We start from the raw sequence: 15775 nt of genomic DNA, 5'->3' as shown, positions 1-15775 counted from the left end.
TAAAGCTCAACATTCAGAAAACTAAGATCATGGCATCTGGTCCCATCACTTCATGGGAAATAGATGGGGAAATAGTGGAAACAGTGGCAGATTTTATTTTGGGGGGCTCCAAAATCACTGCAGATGGTGACTGCAGTCATGAAATTAAAAGACGCTCACTCCTTGGAAGGAAAGTTATGACCAACCTAGACAGCATATTCAAAAGCAGAGACATTACTTTGCCAACAAAGGTCCATCTAGTCAAGGCTATGGTTTTTCCTGTGGTCACGTATGGATGTGAGAGTTGGACTGTGAAGAAAGCTGAGCACCAAAGAATTGATGCTTTTGAGTTGTGGTGTTGGAGAAGACTCTTGAGAGTCCCTTGGACTGCAAGGAGATCCAATCAGTCCATCCTAAAGGAGATCAGTTCTGGGTGTTCATCGGAAGGACTCATGCTGAAGCTGAAACTCCAATACTGTGGCCACCTGATGCGAAGAGTTGACTCATTGGAAAAGACTCTGATGCTGGGAGGGATTGGGGGCAGGAGAAGAAGGGGACGACAGAGGATGAGATGGCTAGATGGCATCATCGACTCGATGGACATGAGTCTGAGTGAACTCCGGGAGTTGGTGATGGACAGGGAGGCCTAGTGTGCCGTGATTCATGGGGTCACAAAGAGTCAGACACGACTGAGTGACTGAACTGAACTGGACTGAAGTTACTATCATTTATTGGATTTCTTTTTTCTGTTAGGTGCTTCATACATAAATATTATAGCAAGTCCTCACAAGACTCCTGCAAAATAGATATTGATATGCCTTCTTACATTCAAGGAAGCCAGGCGGAGCCACGTAACTGGTCTAAGACCACACAATTAACAAGTGGCAGATCTGGGATTTCCAGCTGCTTCTAAAATGCCCCTAAAGTCCATGTTTTCTTCTATACTTTGCAACTTCAGCACTTCACCGCAAGGATCACAGGGAAAATAAAAGGAAATAAAAGCAAAAACAAAGTAACACAGGCAACGTACTCTTGAAATTTCCTAAACATCAATTTCAACAAAGTTAAGATTTGAAGAACAGAAAAATGTTATCAGCTTTCATACTTTACACCTTAATGTTTTACAAACTATATATTCTACTTGCTGCTAAGTCGCTTCAGTCATGTCCGACTCTGTGCGACCCCATAGACGGCAGCCCACCAGGCTCCCCCGTCCCTGGGATTCTCTAGGCAAGAATACTGGAGTGGGTTGCCATTTCCTTCTCCAATGCATGACTTAGTCGACCCTTATATAGCTAGTTTAGGTTTTTAACAAGTGGGCCTTTTTTCTTTACCTCTTTTTTTTTGGCCATGGAGTGTGGCTTGTGAGATCTTATTTTGAGGATCAGGAATTGAACCCAGGTCCCAGCAGTGAAAGTACCAAGTTCTAATCACTGGACCCCCAGGGAATTCCCAAGTGAGCATTTTTTGAACAGCTCCAGAATGGATCTTTCTGCTTGTGCTGGCAAAGGGTCAACCGAATTCTTCCTGACTATCGTGAAGGATGTCACTTGCTTACTGTACCACCACTCTGAGAACTGAAAAAACCACCTTGCCAAGTTTCTGCCACATTTACTTAACTCAGGTGAACATGTTAAGAGTACCTGATACATTCAGAAGTGTGAGAAGATAAATGAAGGGGGGAACTATTTTCTAAAATGACTCATTTCAGAACATCTTTAAACAAGAAACATCAATGTATAATTTTAAGTCTTAAAAAATAATTAATAAATTATAAAAATAATTAATATCCATGAAACCATTGCTCAGCTGGAGAAACAGACCAGTGTCTCACATTTACACGTGCCTTCTTTCTTCTGATAACTTCCCCGACTGCTCAGTTGTTAAATGAAACCATCTGCAATGCAGGAGACCCTGGTTCCCGCTGGAGAAGGAATAGGCTACCTACTCCAGTATTCTCCGGCTTCCCTTGTGGCTTGGCTGGTAAAGCATCTGCCTGCAATGACCTGGGTTTGAACCCTGGGTTGGGAAGATTCCCTGGAGAAGGGAAAGGCTATCCACTCCAGTATTCTGGCCTGAACACAACTGAGCGACTTTCACTTTTCTCTTTTGAAGTCTGAATTTCTGCCTCCCCTTTTGAGACAACTACTTCTGAATTTTGTGTAAACCATTCAGTTCAGTTCAGTTCAGTCGCTCAGTTGTGTCTGACTCTTTGTGACCCCATGAATCACAGCACGCCAGGCCTCCCTGTCCATCACCAACTCTCGGAGTTCACTCAGACTCAGGTCCATCGAGTCCGTGATGCCATCCAGCCATCTCATCCTCTGTAGTCCCCTTCTCCTCCTGCCCCCAATCCCTCCCAGCATCAGTCTTTTCCAATGAGTTAACTCTTCGCATGAGGTGGCCAAAGTACAGGAGTTTCAGCTTTAGCATCATTCCTTCCAAAGAAATCCCAGGGCTGATCTCCTTTAGGATGGACTGGTTGGATCTCCTTGCAGTCCAAGGGACTCTCAAGAGTCTTCTCCAACACCACAGTTCAAAAGCATCAATTCTTCGGCGCTCAGCCTTCTTTACAGTCCAACTCTCACATCAATACATGACTACTGGAAAACCATAGCCTTGACTAGACGGACCTTTCTTGGCAAAGTAATGTCTCTGCTTTTGAATATGCTATCTAGGTTGGTCATACCTTTTCTTCCAAGGAGCAAGCGTCTTTTAATTTCATGACTGCAGTCACCATCGGCAGTGATTTTGGAGTCCCCAAAAATAAAGTCTGATACTGTTTCCACTGTTTCCCCATCTATTTGCCATGAAGTGATGGGACCAGATGCCATGATCTTAGTTTTCTGCATGTTGAGCTTTAAGCCAACTTTTTCACTCTCCTCTTTCACTTTCATCAAGAGGCTTTTGAGTTCCTCTTCACTTTCTGTCATAAGGGTGGTGTCGTCTGCATATCTGAGGTTATTGATATTTCTCCCAGCAATCTTGATCCAAGCTTGTGTTTTTTCCAGTCCAGCGTTTCTCTTGATGTACTCTGCTTATAAGTTAAATAAGCAGGGTGACAATATACAGCCTTGATGTACTCCTTTTCCTATTTGGAACCAGTCTGTTGTTCCATGTCCAGTTTTAACTGTTGCTTCCTGACCTGCATACCGATTTCTCAAGAGCCAGGTCAGGTGGTCTGGTATTCCCATCTTTTTCAGAATTTTCCACAGTTTATTGTGATCCACACAGTCAAAGGCTTTGGCATAGTCAATAAAGCAGAAACAGATGTTTTTCGGGAACTCTCTTGCTTTTTCGATGGTCCAGTGGATGTTGGCAATTTGATCCCTGTTCCTCTGCCTTTTCTAAAACCAGCTTGAACATCTGGAAGTTCATGGTTCATGTACTGCTGAAGCCTGGCTTGGAGAATTTTGAGCATTACCTTACTAGCATGTGAGATTAGTGCAATTGTGCAGTAGTTTGAGCATTCTTTGGCATTGCCTTTCTTTGGGATTGGAATGAAAACTGACCTTTTCCAGTCCTATGGCCACTGCTGAGTTTTCCAAATATGCTGGCATATTGAGTGCAGCACTTTCACAGCATCATCTTTCAGGATTTGAAATAGCTCAACTGGAATTCCATCACCTCCACTAGCTTTGTCCGAAACCATTACCTTATTTTAAAACTATTCTTACAAATAATAGATGCCTAAACAATATCTTGCGGTTCCCAGGTAGCTCAAATGGTAAAGAATCTGCCTGCAATGTGGGAGACGTGGGTTTGATCCCTGGGTCAGGAAGATCCCCTGGAGAAGGGAATGGCTATCCACTCCAGTATTTTGGACTGGAGAATTCCACGGACAGAGGAGCCTGGCAGGCAATACAGTCCATGGGATCACAAAAAGTTGGACACGACTGAGTAACTAACACTTTCTTTAAAGTAGTATTTCAGCTTCAGTTTTTTAACTTCAGCAAAAAGGGGTTCCTACTATATATAATCTAAGCCTTTCACTCAATATTGCATTTTCTAAGATTTCTCTGGTGGCTCAGACCATAAGGAATCTGCCTGCAGTGTCAGAGACTGGGGTTTTATCCCTGGGTCAGAAAGATCCCCTGGAGAGGGAATGGCAACCCACTCCAGTATTCTTGCCTGGAGAATTCCATGAACAGAGGAGCCTTGCAGGTTACAGTCCATGGGGTTGCAAAGAGTTGGACATGACTGAACGTCTAACACACTTTTACTCAAAAGTGCATTTTCTAAGATGTATCCATATTGTAGTGTGTAGCTGTACTTTACCTTTTGGGCTGCTGATTATAAGGTAATAGTCCATCCTATATATAAACAATTTTTTACCCATTTTCACGCTGGTGAGCATTTGGCTTATTTCTAATAAATTTTCATTTTTAAATGATATTATTTAGATGCTTTTCAGAAATAGATTTCTGGTAGGTATGCCAATTATTCTCCAACAGCTTTGAACGTAAGAGATCACTTCACTTATTCTTTTTATAGTTAGCTGACTACTCCTATTACGGAGTTCCTATTCTACACACAATAGCGCTTCTTAAAATTAGTCAACTTGTGCAACTAAATCAGTTTGTAAAGCTCACAAATACTGTTTCCCAAGGCTTCCTGGGTCATGGTTTTACAATTTAAGAAGAAATGTCTTACCCTCCCTCAAATTTCACTAATTGCTGTTAGCACAAAAGTGTTTCCTCGATGAATTATTATCCTGATGACAAGTGGGAAAGACCAGATGTTTCTGCTAAATTATAAGATTATCCAATTGAATGATCATGATTTTGTCACATGCTCCCATCCTCCCTCCACTTCCTTCCCTCTCCCAGACAAAGCTCCGTTATATCTACCGCTAATGTTGGGATTGTTGCAAGTTTAGGTTTATGCATTTGGCAAGCTCAGTACTACTTGGTTAGATATTAGCCAAGAATGACATTATATACAATGAATATACCTGAGAAGCTGAGTCATGACTGCCAGACTATGGCTGCCAAACACCACCAGGAATAATATTACAATGCACATTTTCCTTGTTAAAATTAACCAACATAAGACAAAAATAACTCCTGCCTTAATAACTTAAGTGGATTTCATGGCTAAGTGGCAGGAGGTAATAATTTACAGATATAAAGCTACCAACTGCTTAGTAGGCCATTTTGAGAATTTTATCCTCCTCCTATCTCAATTTATTTAGGTATTAAAAAGGAAATTAACTAGCTTCACGAAGACCACAGGCTTTGTAAGAACTTGGCCTGTTTTGCACACCTTTACACAGTTGCTTAAAATAGTACCTTCCCAATAGCAGACTCTCAATAGATACTTGTCGGTATAGATATGAAACTTTAAAGTACTCTATATTTTTGCAATGGTATATTTCCACCCTCCTGTTTCACTTCAATCATGAAAACCCCAAGTTCTACAAAATCAAGCTATATTTATGCCCCAAAAGATACTTCATTCTAACACAGGCTTTATTCGTTTATACATAACAAATTCAGTCATTGAACAAGTATTGTTGTTGTTCAGTCGCTCAGTTGTGCCGACTCTGTGACCACAAGGACTGCAGCATGCCAGGCTTCCCTGTCCTTCACTATCTCCCAGAGTTTGTTCAAACTCATATCCATTGAGTCGATGATGCCATACAATGTATAAGGTATTATGTGCTAGTCACTATGGATATGAAGAAAGAACAAAGGCAATGGACAAGAAACAGAAAATTATGGGTGTTTAAGGAATTCCGAAGTCCCTGTCACACATGTGGCTAATTCAGTGTTGCTTATACATACAACTGTTTTTTCTATCACACTGATATCTTATGAATTTCATATTCACTTTTTTTTTCTTTTTCTTTTTTTTAGCAAATAGGGCTTTGCTGGGCAGAACAAGAAACTTGAGAGCCACTGCTGCCTAAGGAGGAGCCTCCAGTTTAGAATGTGATTCCAGTTATGGGAGACAGCATGTAAACTCAAGTCAGAATGCCCACAGTGAATCCTAGTCCACCACTTAGAAGCTGAGTAACCTTGGCAAAGTATTTGTTTTGGAGCCTGTTTCTTCACTGACAAAATGGGGATACTCCTATTAACTACTTCAGAGTTAGATGAAATAATGTAAGTAAAATGCTCAGCATGGCACTTTGCACAAAGCAGACAGTCACTACATGGCAGCCATTATCATCATTTTCACAAGTGATTTTGCCTTTGAGAGTTCTGGTAAAAAAGAAAAGAGGAAGGGGATATATGTATATACATAGCTGATTCACGCTGCTGTACAACAGAAACTAACACAGCACTGAAAAGCAATTATACTCTAATATAAATAAAAACCTATCATCACATGAAATAAAAGTCAGTAAGGATCAATGTTCAAGGGACTAAGGTAGAGGAAAGTAAAAAGGTGATCTGAACAAAGGGTACGCTGGGGTATCTCTTGAGCCTTGAGGAAGGAAGAGGAGAGGGGTCAGAGTTTTACCAAACCTTCACATCCAGTGATTGTATCTCCTAAGTTCATAAAAAAAGGCAGGGGAAGCAGATAAATGTCTGTGGTGAGCCCCTAAAAGATTGTATGGTTAGAGAGAGGAACCTCATTTTAAAAGGTAACACGCTGAACCAATTAATTTCTTCTGCTTCCTATGTGCCACTTGGCACAGTCTGCCAATCTCTCCTTTCCTTATGGATTGTCAGGTTTCAGAACTTCCCACCTCTGCCCCACCCATTCACGCCACTCTCCCGACACATGCGGAGTTTCATGTCTACTCCGTATAGAGCAAGTCTAGAACCACACACTTAAGATGTTCATTGCAAAGAGTAAGATCTTGGCCCAGCAGCGCCTGTTTCCTGATCTGTTGTTTTAGGAAGACTATGAATTAACTTTGCACAGTTATTCAAATACCTACAGTAGAGGACATGACCATATTGATACGTACCCTCTCAAGTACCACTGCTTTTGTAAATCTAAAAGCGTTTCTTTTCACATAATTTCATATCAATTCTTTAATGCTTCGGTATACTACTAAATTATTCCCAGAATGAATTTAAAAGCTCATATTTGAGCTACTTTGCACTGTAGAAGACATTATAATGTTAGTAAGATTTGCATAGAAATGTGATAGGTGTGACATTCTGCAAAGTTCATTAAAATGTGATTCTACTTTTATTTATGATGGCTACCAGTTGCCTGTGTAATGACAGAGAAGCAGCATGTCTTATATGTAACTTGTTTATTTCAGGAATTTTCAAAAATATTAGCTGACAAGGAGTTATCATCATTTCATCCAGTTAATAAGGCTAAACTCTTATCATCATCCACCTAGACTTTTTACTACCTATGACCTACACTAGAAAAATATGTTCTCTTAGCTTCTGAAGGTGGGAGGGAGGTTGAAGTGGGAGGGCCCATATGTATACCTATGGCTGATTCATGTTGATGTATGGCAGAAACCAACACAATATTGTAAAGCAATTATCCTCCACTTAAAAATAAATAAATTTTAAAAAGTCACAAAGGGAAAAGATGTGAGACAAAATACATTCTGGTGAACATGTTTTGAGGCCAATACTATTCTTTCAGTCTGAAAAGCTGCTTTCTTTGTCACCCTTCCTCTGCTGTCTCTCCCACCCAGCAACTATTTTTACTGCCCTCTCTCCAAAATGGTTTCTTTAAGGCCTTGGTGAGGGAGCATACTGTGATTAACTACATGAGCTTTGGATACCCAGACTATTCAGGAATGTGAATTCATTCTATATCTTTCAGTTTTAAAAAAAGCAATATATACAAATACTGAATTAACAAGTTGTGTACCTGAAACTAACATAATATGTCAATAATAGTTACCAAGGGAGGATGGGTGGGGAGAGGGTTAGATTGGGGGTTTGGGATTGACATGTACACACTGCCATATTTATAGCAGATAATCAACAAAGACCTACTGTGCAGCACAGGGAACTCTGCTCAATATTCTGTAATCATCCAAATGGGAAAAGACTTTGAAAAACAACAGATACACGTATACGTATAACTGAATCACTTTGCTGTACACCAGAAACTAACACAACATTGTTAATCAACTATAATATAAAATAAAAAATGTCAATTATACCTTAGTAAAAACAGAAAACAAAACAAAACAAAACACACACACACACACACACTTCTAGGGACAGGGCCAGAAATCTGTTAACAAGACCTCCAGGTGATTCTGATGTGTGTTGATGTTTGAGATAAGCTCCCCAAAACCAAAAAATCAGTATCTCCAGAATATAATCTTCTAAATCCAAGGTTACTATCAGAATTTATTTTATGTAATAGTTTTGATCAGGCACTTAAAGAGATTGAGTCAAATACTCCAATCACAAACATCTGTTGCACCCATCTATCTCCCTGTATGAATTCTATAGGCACTACTCCTCCCCGTTTTTTCTTTTCAGCTTTCATTGTTAAGTGAGTAGTTTTGTGTATTGGCTCTTCTATCTGATGGAAATTCTAAGAAATACCTCATAAATATAACCCCCCAAACTGGTAAGTACTGATACATGTGTAGTTTTTGCCTGCCTGCCTAGCACATAAAAATATTCTATTCATAGAAATGGTAGCCACTAAGTACCATGACTCGGAGAAGGCAATGGCACCCCACTCCAGTACTCTGGCCTGGAAAATCCCATGGATGGAGGAGCCTGGTGGGCTGCAGTCCATGGGGTCGCTAAGAGTCGGACACGACTAAGCAACTTCACTTTCACTTTTCACTTTCATGCATTGGAGAAGGAAATGGCAACCCACTCCAGTGTTCTTGCCTAGAGAATCCTGGGGACGGGGGAGCCTAGTGGGCTGCCGTCTATGGGGTCGCACAGAGTCGGACATGACTGAGGTGACTTAGCAGCAGCAGCAGCAGCAGCAGCAAGTACCATGACTATCTTGCTAGTCACATTCTTTATTCATAATTGTCTGGGTATGGAGAATAAAAGAAATAATAATAATTGTCTGGGTTATAGAACTACAGTAAAATTTTTGTCATCTAATGAACAGCCTTTTAGGATCCTATAGTATCTAGAATGAAGCTAAGATCAGAACTAAGAAATAAGAAAACTCTGAATGAACGAACCCATGATTATCACTAGCAGAGCAGCCAAAACAAAGTCAAAGGCTCAGAGATTACATCTAATATTCTGAAACTGTTGCTTTGTCCATTAAAAGCCTAACAGGATTTTTTGATAATGCCAGGCCAGAAGAACAGGTAAAAGAAAAGAAAGTAGGCAGAAAAGAAGGGGAGAAGATGGCTGGGGAGACAACTGCGACAGTCCAGGCAGCAGTGGTGATGAAAGTTACATCAGGAGGCAAGAGCCAGACACTAATTTAGTCATGAGGCAGGAACTGGGGCACAACCCAGTGCCTGAAATGCTCAGGATCCCAGGTCATTTCAACTGTGTGTAGAAAAGACCCACCGGGATTTATTAATAGATACTCTTAAGCACTAAACTGGAAAAGGGCATGGCAACGCACTCCAGTATTGTTACCTGGAAAATCCCATGGATAGAGAAGGCTGGCGGGCTACAGTCCACGGAGTCGCAAAGAATCGGACAGGACTTAGCAACTGAGCAAGGTCAAGAGTTAAACTACAGGTCTCTGGTGGTAGCCACTAAGCTACAAACAATTACACACTGAAGATGCTGCATTTCTGAGGTTTTCCCCCTTTTCTTATGAGTCCTTATAACTGCCATTTGACAAAACAGCCTTTAATGGATCAGAAAGTGGCTCCTTGCATTCTGAACACAGTTGGAAAAAAGCTGATGGTCATAGATTTGTGAATTACAAGGCTGTAAAGAAAGGCACTGCTTTACATTGATTATAACAAAAGGCTTCTTTTTAAAAGTCACAAATCAAGCAAAAACCTACTAATGAGGTGAATGCGCAGAACTTTTCCGTTCTCACGGCTGGACCCTTCCCTTCATACCTCTGGATTTGGGGCAGAGGCCTCTATATTTGCAAAACCAGAAAAAGTACTTTTGTCTTTTCAAAGTTTAAAAAGCAAAAAGCAGATGAACTGATTAATGTGTATTCAACTCCTAACCAGGTATAATGTTTTCTACAGTACTGTTGAACAATGAAAAAAGGAGAGAGACATAATAATAGAAATATCCATGTTGAATAAACTAAAGTCAATGAATACATACATACACAAATAATGTATATATGCACACTTACATATATAGTATATACATATCTTTATACAGTAAATGTGTATACGAAACTAGGAACATAAAATTGACTTTCTCCCCTTAAATACACATTCCTGGTTTTATATGTAAATACGAAAGTTCCTTCCCTAAATCATGGACTCTTAAAGTGCCTCTGTGAAAAACAGCTGAATGCTTCTAGAAGTCTCGTCCTCTGCACTTTCCAGGGCTCAACCAAGGCATTCACTGTTACTTATACTCAACTTTGAAGTGGGTAGTCATAGTAACGCTGCCCGTCCTCCCCAAGGCTTTTTCTCCCTTCTTTCTATTCCTTTCCTAGCCCTCCTCCCATCTCAAAACAGCACACACAAATACAGAAAGGAAACTGCTTCTATGAGAGTGTAACTTTTTTTGTACACTGCTGTACTTGAGAGAGAAAAAGGCAGAGATGTGGGCTATTTGCATGGCACTGCCTTAAACACCAATGTATGTGGTGGGTCTGAGAGCTGAAAGAGGAAAAGAGCTGTCAGCAGAAGCTGATAACCATGCAGATGGCAGGGGTGCCTTTTCCTTCCGACTAAGGAAGGAGAAGCCATCTCCTGTCCATTCTGTCCACCCACAAGACAACTCAAAAGTTAAGATGGAAAAGGAAGGCATTAAAAGTGTTATTGGAAAAATAAAATAAAATAAAAATAAAAGTGTTATTGGTGTGCCCTTGGCACAGAAAGCCAAACTCTGGTCACAGGTGTTTGAAACAAGGTATGGGTTTATTTGCAGGATGCCAAGTAAGCAAAATGGGCAGCTCATGCCCACAAGACCTGAACTCCTGGATGGCTTTCAGCAAGAGGAGAGGGTCACAGGATGCATGATCAGCTCAAGAACCTTCTGATTGGCTGATAACATGCTTCTGTTTCAGGAATCTCAACTTTCTGGTTCCAACCAGTCTGGGGTCTACTATGCTTGAGATATGCATGTGGTGGACATCTTCCACCTGGGTGGGGGTCTTAGTTTCTACAGGACAATTCAAAGGTATGTGTCAGATTGTTATCTATATCCCTTCAGGAGAAACTAGGAATGGAATCCTGCAACTCTACTGTCCTCTTTATTAACCTGTCCTTGGGTTGAGTCTGCTCTTTGGCACTCAGGAAAGGCCTAAGAGTCTAAAGGCTTTTTTTTTTTTTACAAACAAGAAATGGGGGACACAGAATGACTTTTGTGCCTGGAAAGGCCCCACAGGGTCCTGCTTGGTTTCAATCCCCCCTTTTCTTTGATACTGTTTAATCCTGAGGGGAACAGTTGTGGGACAAGAAAGAGAATGAAGTCTTCAATAGAGGGTTTAACCATAAGCTCAGCATAAGAATTGTGTTTTAGGGGGACTTGGTTTCAAAAATATTGGGTTGTGGCATGCAAGAAGCTCCTTCTCAGAGAGCTGATGAAAAATTGGAATGAACAGTCATACGCCAAGGGGAGAATGCCCCATGAAATATGAACATACACAGTTGTGTGAATGCCTGCAAAAGTTCTGGAAGAAAACTCACCAAACTCAAAGGTGGTATTCTCTGATAATAAACTATGGTGTTGATGGAAGAAGTCGGGGGACAGGAGGGCTTGAGGGCCCACAAGAGGAAAGTTCACTTCGTGCTCAATGTACTTTTTAATTTTTTTGGTGCTCAATGTACTTTTGCACTATGAAACATTTAAAGAGTAAGAACAGATGCATGCATTACTTGTAATTTTTATTTTTAAAAAAAAGGCATGATAGAATTTTGAGACTTAAAAGCTAGAAGCATAAAAATTTAGCAGATTGTTAGCACACAGAGTCAGAATCTGACACAATCTGACAAGGAACATCAGAAAAGTTTCATATTGCATTTAAGCTCATTGAGTTTTTTTATAGACCATATATCCTGCAAGATTTTACACTGAAACCTTATATATCATGATTCCTGCACAGTTAGGCTACTTCCTCTGCACACATTTTTGCTATTCTTCATCGGTGTCATTTACAACAAAGCTCCTAAACACAAATGTAAAGGTTAATTTTTTAAATCTCTGAGTACAGTCAAGATTTCTAAAATGAAGAAAAAATAATACGTTAATACACACCCTGTCAAAATTATTGTATATGTATACAATTCTGGCAAATACATTAGCAAGAGTTAAAAATTTGGTGTTCAAGAAGCAAATATTCATTAGGTTGAGGTTGAGTTTGAGTCTAAGTACTTGCCCTGGTAACTGAAGTGAGAAGTCTTTTAAAAACAGTTGGTCTGAGGTTGCTCAAATGAGGAATAAGAAGACCCCAGGTTCTGATATCCAAGTACATTACACAAAGCAATACTGCACTGACTCTACAGAGTAGCAACAAGGAAGTATTTTTATTAATATCTAGGGTATTCCTTTTTCTAAGTATGTGTATTCTAAAGTATATATTAAAATAACAGGTAAAAATAAAAACAGTACAAAATAAGAACCACTTTAAGATAATGTATAGTTGAATAACGTAAGTATCAGTGATCTTTTACAATATAAACTGTCCCTCAGTGACTGGTCTATAAAAAGTGTTAAGTGGGACACATATTTTCCCAATAATTTTTCTGGGTATTTACACATGTATAAACTATTTCGGAAATTAAGACCAGGAGAACTTTATGTGCGGACAAATTATGCCACATATCTCCTATTGTAAGGTAGAGACCAAGGAATCACAGTTACAAAATTTAAGCTTTAAATTCTCACTGCTGATCTTGATCAAGCTAAGGCCCCAATTTTTTGAAAATACTTTTAAAAAAAGTCAGCCCTTGTAAGAGGAAGGAATCCAAATAATCAATTGAAATTCAGGTAATGCCCATAACTGATACTGGCCAATAACTGAAAATTTTTTCTACATTATACCTTCTACCACAACTGTTACAGAGTTATAAAGAACTGAGAGGAGGATCTTTATTCTACAATGAGTGGTTAATAAGCAGTATACAAAAATACAGTTTTAGGAAGCAGAAGGCAATGCTTAAAGAACAAATCAGAAAGCAGATTACTTAGAAAATGAAAACTAGTGTTGAGAATATTCTTACCTTCACCTCCCCTGCTTATAAAAAGACTCATTTCTGACAATATTAGTTATATTAGACACTCCCTTTTGGAGATTAGTGGATTACTGAAACACCCAAAAGAAGATTTTACTAAGACTCTTAGTCAATGGTTAGTGTTGGCCCCCACTCTAGGTAAGTAAAACAGAGAAGCTAACAAAGGACTCCCTCTAGGTGAACCCAATGGACCCTAATTTAGGAAAGAACCATCCAATCACAGTTTTGGACTTCTGCTCTTCGCTCAAAGAGCGTTGGACGCAGTAGGCAAAGAACCTGGTCAACTTCATTCCTTCTCTCACACTGTTACTTAGGACAAATCACTTAAAAACACTGATTTTCAGCTTCCTCACCTGAAAAAGCCGCATACTGACTTATAGCGATGTGAGCGTTAACTGTGATCATCGCACCACAGGCACACAGAAAATATTCAACTAATGTTAATCTTTTTCTAGGGGACGGATCAGAGGGAGAAAGGGCAATGTCAGGGTTTCTTGGCAGTGCAGAACATTAAACTGTTTGCTTTGGTGCTAAAAAAGAAATTTCTAGTTCTGAGACAGACCTGAGACAGACACAGACTGATTCTCTCTTCGCCTTAGGCAAGTCTCCCTTTTCAGAACTCAAACAAGCCAAGTTTTAGGCAATTATTTCATGTCTTGTTTCCTCAGTCACATTTTCACACTCTAAGATCCTGTCGTCTTAAACCAGACTTCACACTCCCGCAAGTCTTGTGTACACACTGCCTCCTCTAGGGCCGCGCTCACTAGCAAGGAGCGCCAGACATTTCTGGACCGATCCAGCACAAAGTGGGTCCTCTGCATTCAGAGGGCTCCGGTGACAGTGTTCTTAAAAAGGTGGAGGCCTCTTCCTGTCAAACGAGATCATCCCAAGAGGTGCCCTCCCCAAGCCACACTTTCCCTTCTCATCACCCCGCGCACAGTTCCTGATTTCTCTTCCCACTGTGGGAGGACGGATCGGTGATATTTACGCGTGTAGACTGAACGCTCGTAAAAAATTCAGTGGTCCAACCGAGGCCACGCGGGCGGCGGCGGCGGCGCAGCAGCCACACCTACTCGGCGGCCGCGGCGCTGGGAGCCCGCAGCCGGCTGACCTGCCCGCGGCCCAGGCTCCGGGCGCCGCCCCCTCCTCGACTCCTCCGGGGACGACTCCCACCCGAAACCCGGGGCTGAGATCCGCGAGCACGTGGGAGGCTGGCAAGGACTAACGCCCGGCCCAGGAGGGGAGTGGTGGGGAGGCCGGGAGGGAGCCTGCGGCCTGGGGAGACTCGGAGGTAAACAGTCCGGCGCCCGGACCGCGGCCGTCCCCCCCACCTCCGCCACCCCTGCACCCCGGGACGCGAGCTTCCCGAGAGCCGCCCCCAGCGCCCCTTCCTCCCCGCTGGCCCGGCGCCCCGCTCCGCTCCGGGGAGCCAGCGGGAGGCGGAGCTCCGCGCAGCCTGACTGGCCCTTCACGGCCGAGGCCCCCCTTCCCCGCCGGCATCTCCCTTCCCCGCCGGCATCTGCCTTCCCCGCCGCCACTCACGGTGTTTGCCGCCGCCGCCGCCCCCGCTCGGGTAGTTCAGCAGCAGGAAGGGCAGCGGGGAGCCCGGCGACGGCGGGGTCCTCCAGGAGCGCTGCTGCTGCGGCGGCGGGCGCGCTACGAAGCCGGCGCCTCCATCGCCCGGGTAGAGCAGGAAGAAGGGGGCGGCCACCGGAGAGCCGGGCTCCGATTGCCCCGCGGGGGAGGCCAGCGGCGGCCCCGCCTCGTCCTCCCGGTCCGCACCCCCGGCTGGAGCGCGGCGCGGCTCCTCTGGCCGCTGCTTCCCACCCCTCGCCGGCTCCTCGCTACAACTTTCCGCGCCGGCGGTGGGCGGCGGCGAGGTCTCAGCCATGCTGGCTCCTTCCTTCGCCGCCGCCTCGGACTCGCGCCCGGACCTGGGCGGGGGAGCAGAGGGTCACGGCGGGCAGCCGCCGCCCCGTCCCGTCCGCGCCGCCGCCCCCTTTCTCCCTGGGTTACGGGCCGGCGTCCGGGCCCTGCCGCTCCGTCTACGGCCCGCCCCGCCGGGGTCCGAGCCAGCTGGAGGGCCGGCCCCGCCCGACGGCGCGGTCTCCCTACCGGCCGCCTCCTCCCGCCCGCCCCTCCCGCTCCGGCCCCGGGCCTGCGGCGCGGCTCCCCTAGGGGGCGACCTCCTCCTCTTCCCAGTGCCCACCTTCCGCCCGGCTCCCGCGGCGCTGAGCTCCCTCCCGCCCCGGGGGAGGAGACGGCGCCCGGAGCCCGGTCCTTACCCGCCCCCGGCGCGGCCCTCCTAAGCGGTCAGGTGTGTGTGTACCCCCGGTGCTTGAACGATGGGAGACCCGGCGAAATAGCTGGCGGCGCTTGTGTGTGTAACCGCCCAACTTCATCAGTAGCACGGAGGCACAAAGATCTGGGTTGAAGAAGAGGCGAGAGCTAATTTTAAATAGGAACCTACCCGCTCCCCTCACCCTCTTATTAAACTGTACCGTTTGCCTTGCACACACTATAACTTGAACCGTTCATTCAAGGTTT

General features: G+C 43.5%; 1 protein-coding gene across 2 annotated transcripts in view; it reads right to left on the bottom strand.

Moving 5' to 3' along the window:
* Positions 1–15307, bottom strand: part of RUFY3 (RUN and FYVE domain containing 3) — a 93799-nt gene extending 78492 nt beyond the window's left edge. The window contains exon 1 of one of the 2 annotated variants that reach the window (XM_018049545.1): positions 14771–15307. In XM_018049545.1, the coding sequence (XP_017905034.1) occupies positions 14771–15119 (349 nt within the window). In that variant the 5' untranslated portion in view covers positions 15120–15307. The remainder of the gene's footprint in view (positions 1–14770) is intronic. The other variant, XM_018049541.1, reaches the window with a different exon arrangement.

Source organism: Capra hircus, chromosome 6 (genome assembly GCF_001704415.2).
Source record: "Capra hircus breed San Clemente chromosome 6, ASM170441v1, whole genome shotgun sequence".
Taxonomy (NCBI): Eukaryota; Metazoa; Chordata; class Mammalia; order Artiodactyla; family Bovidae; genus Capra; species Capra hircus.
This window is presented reverse-complemented; position numbering and strand designations above follow the sequence as displayed.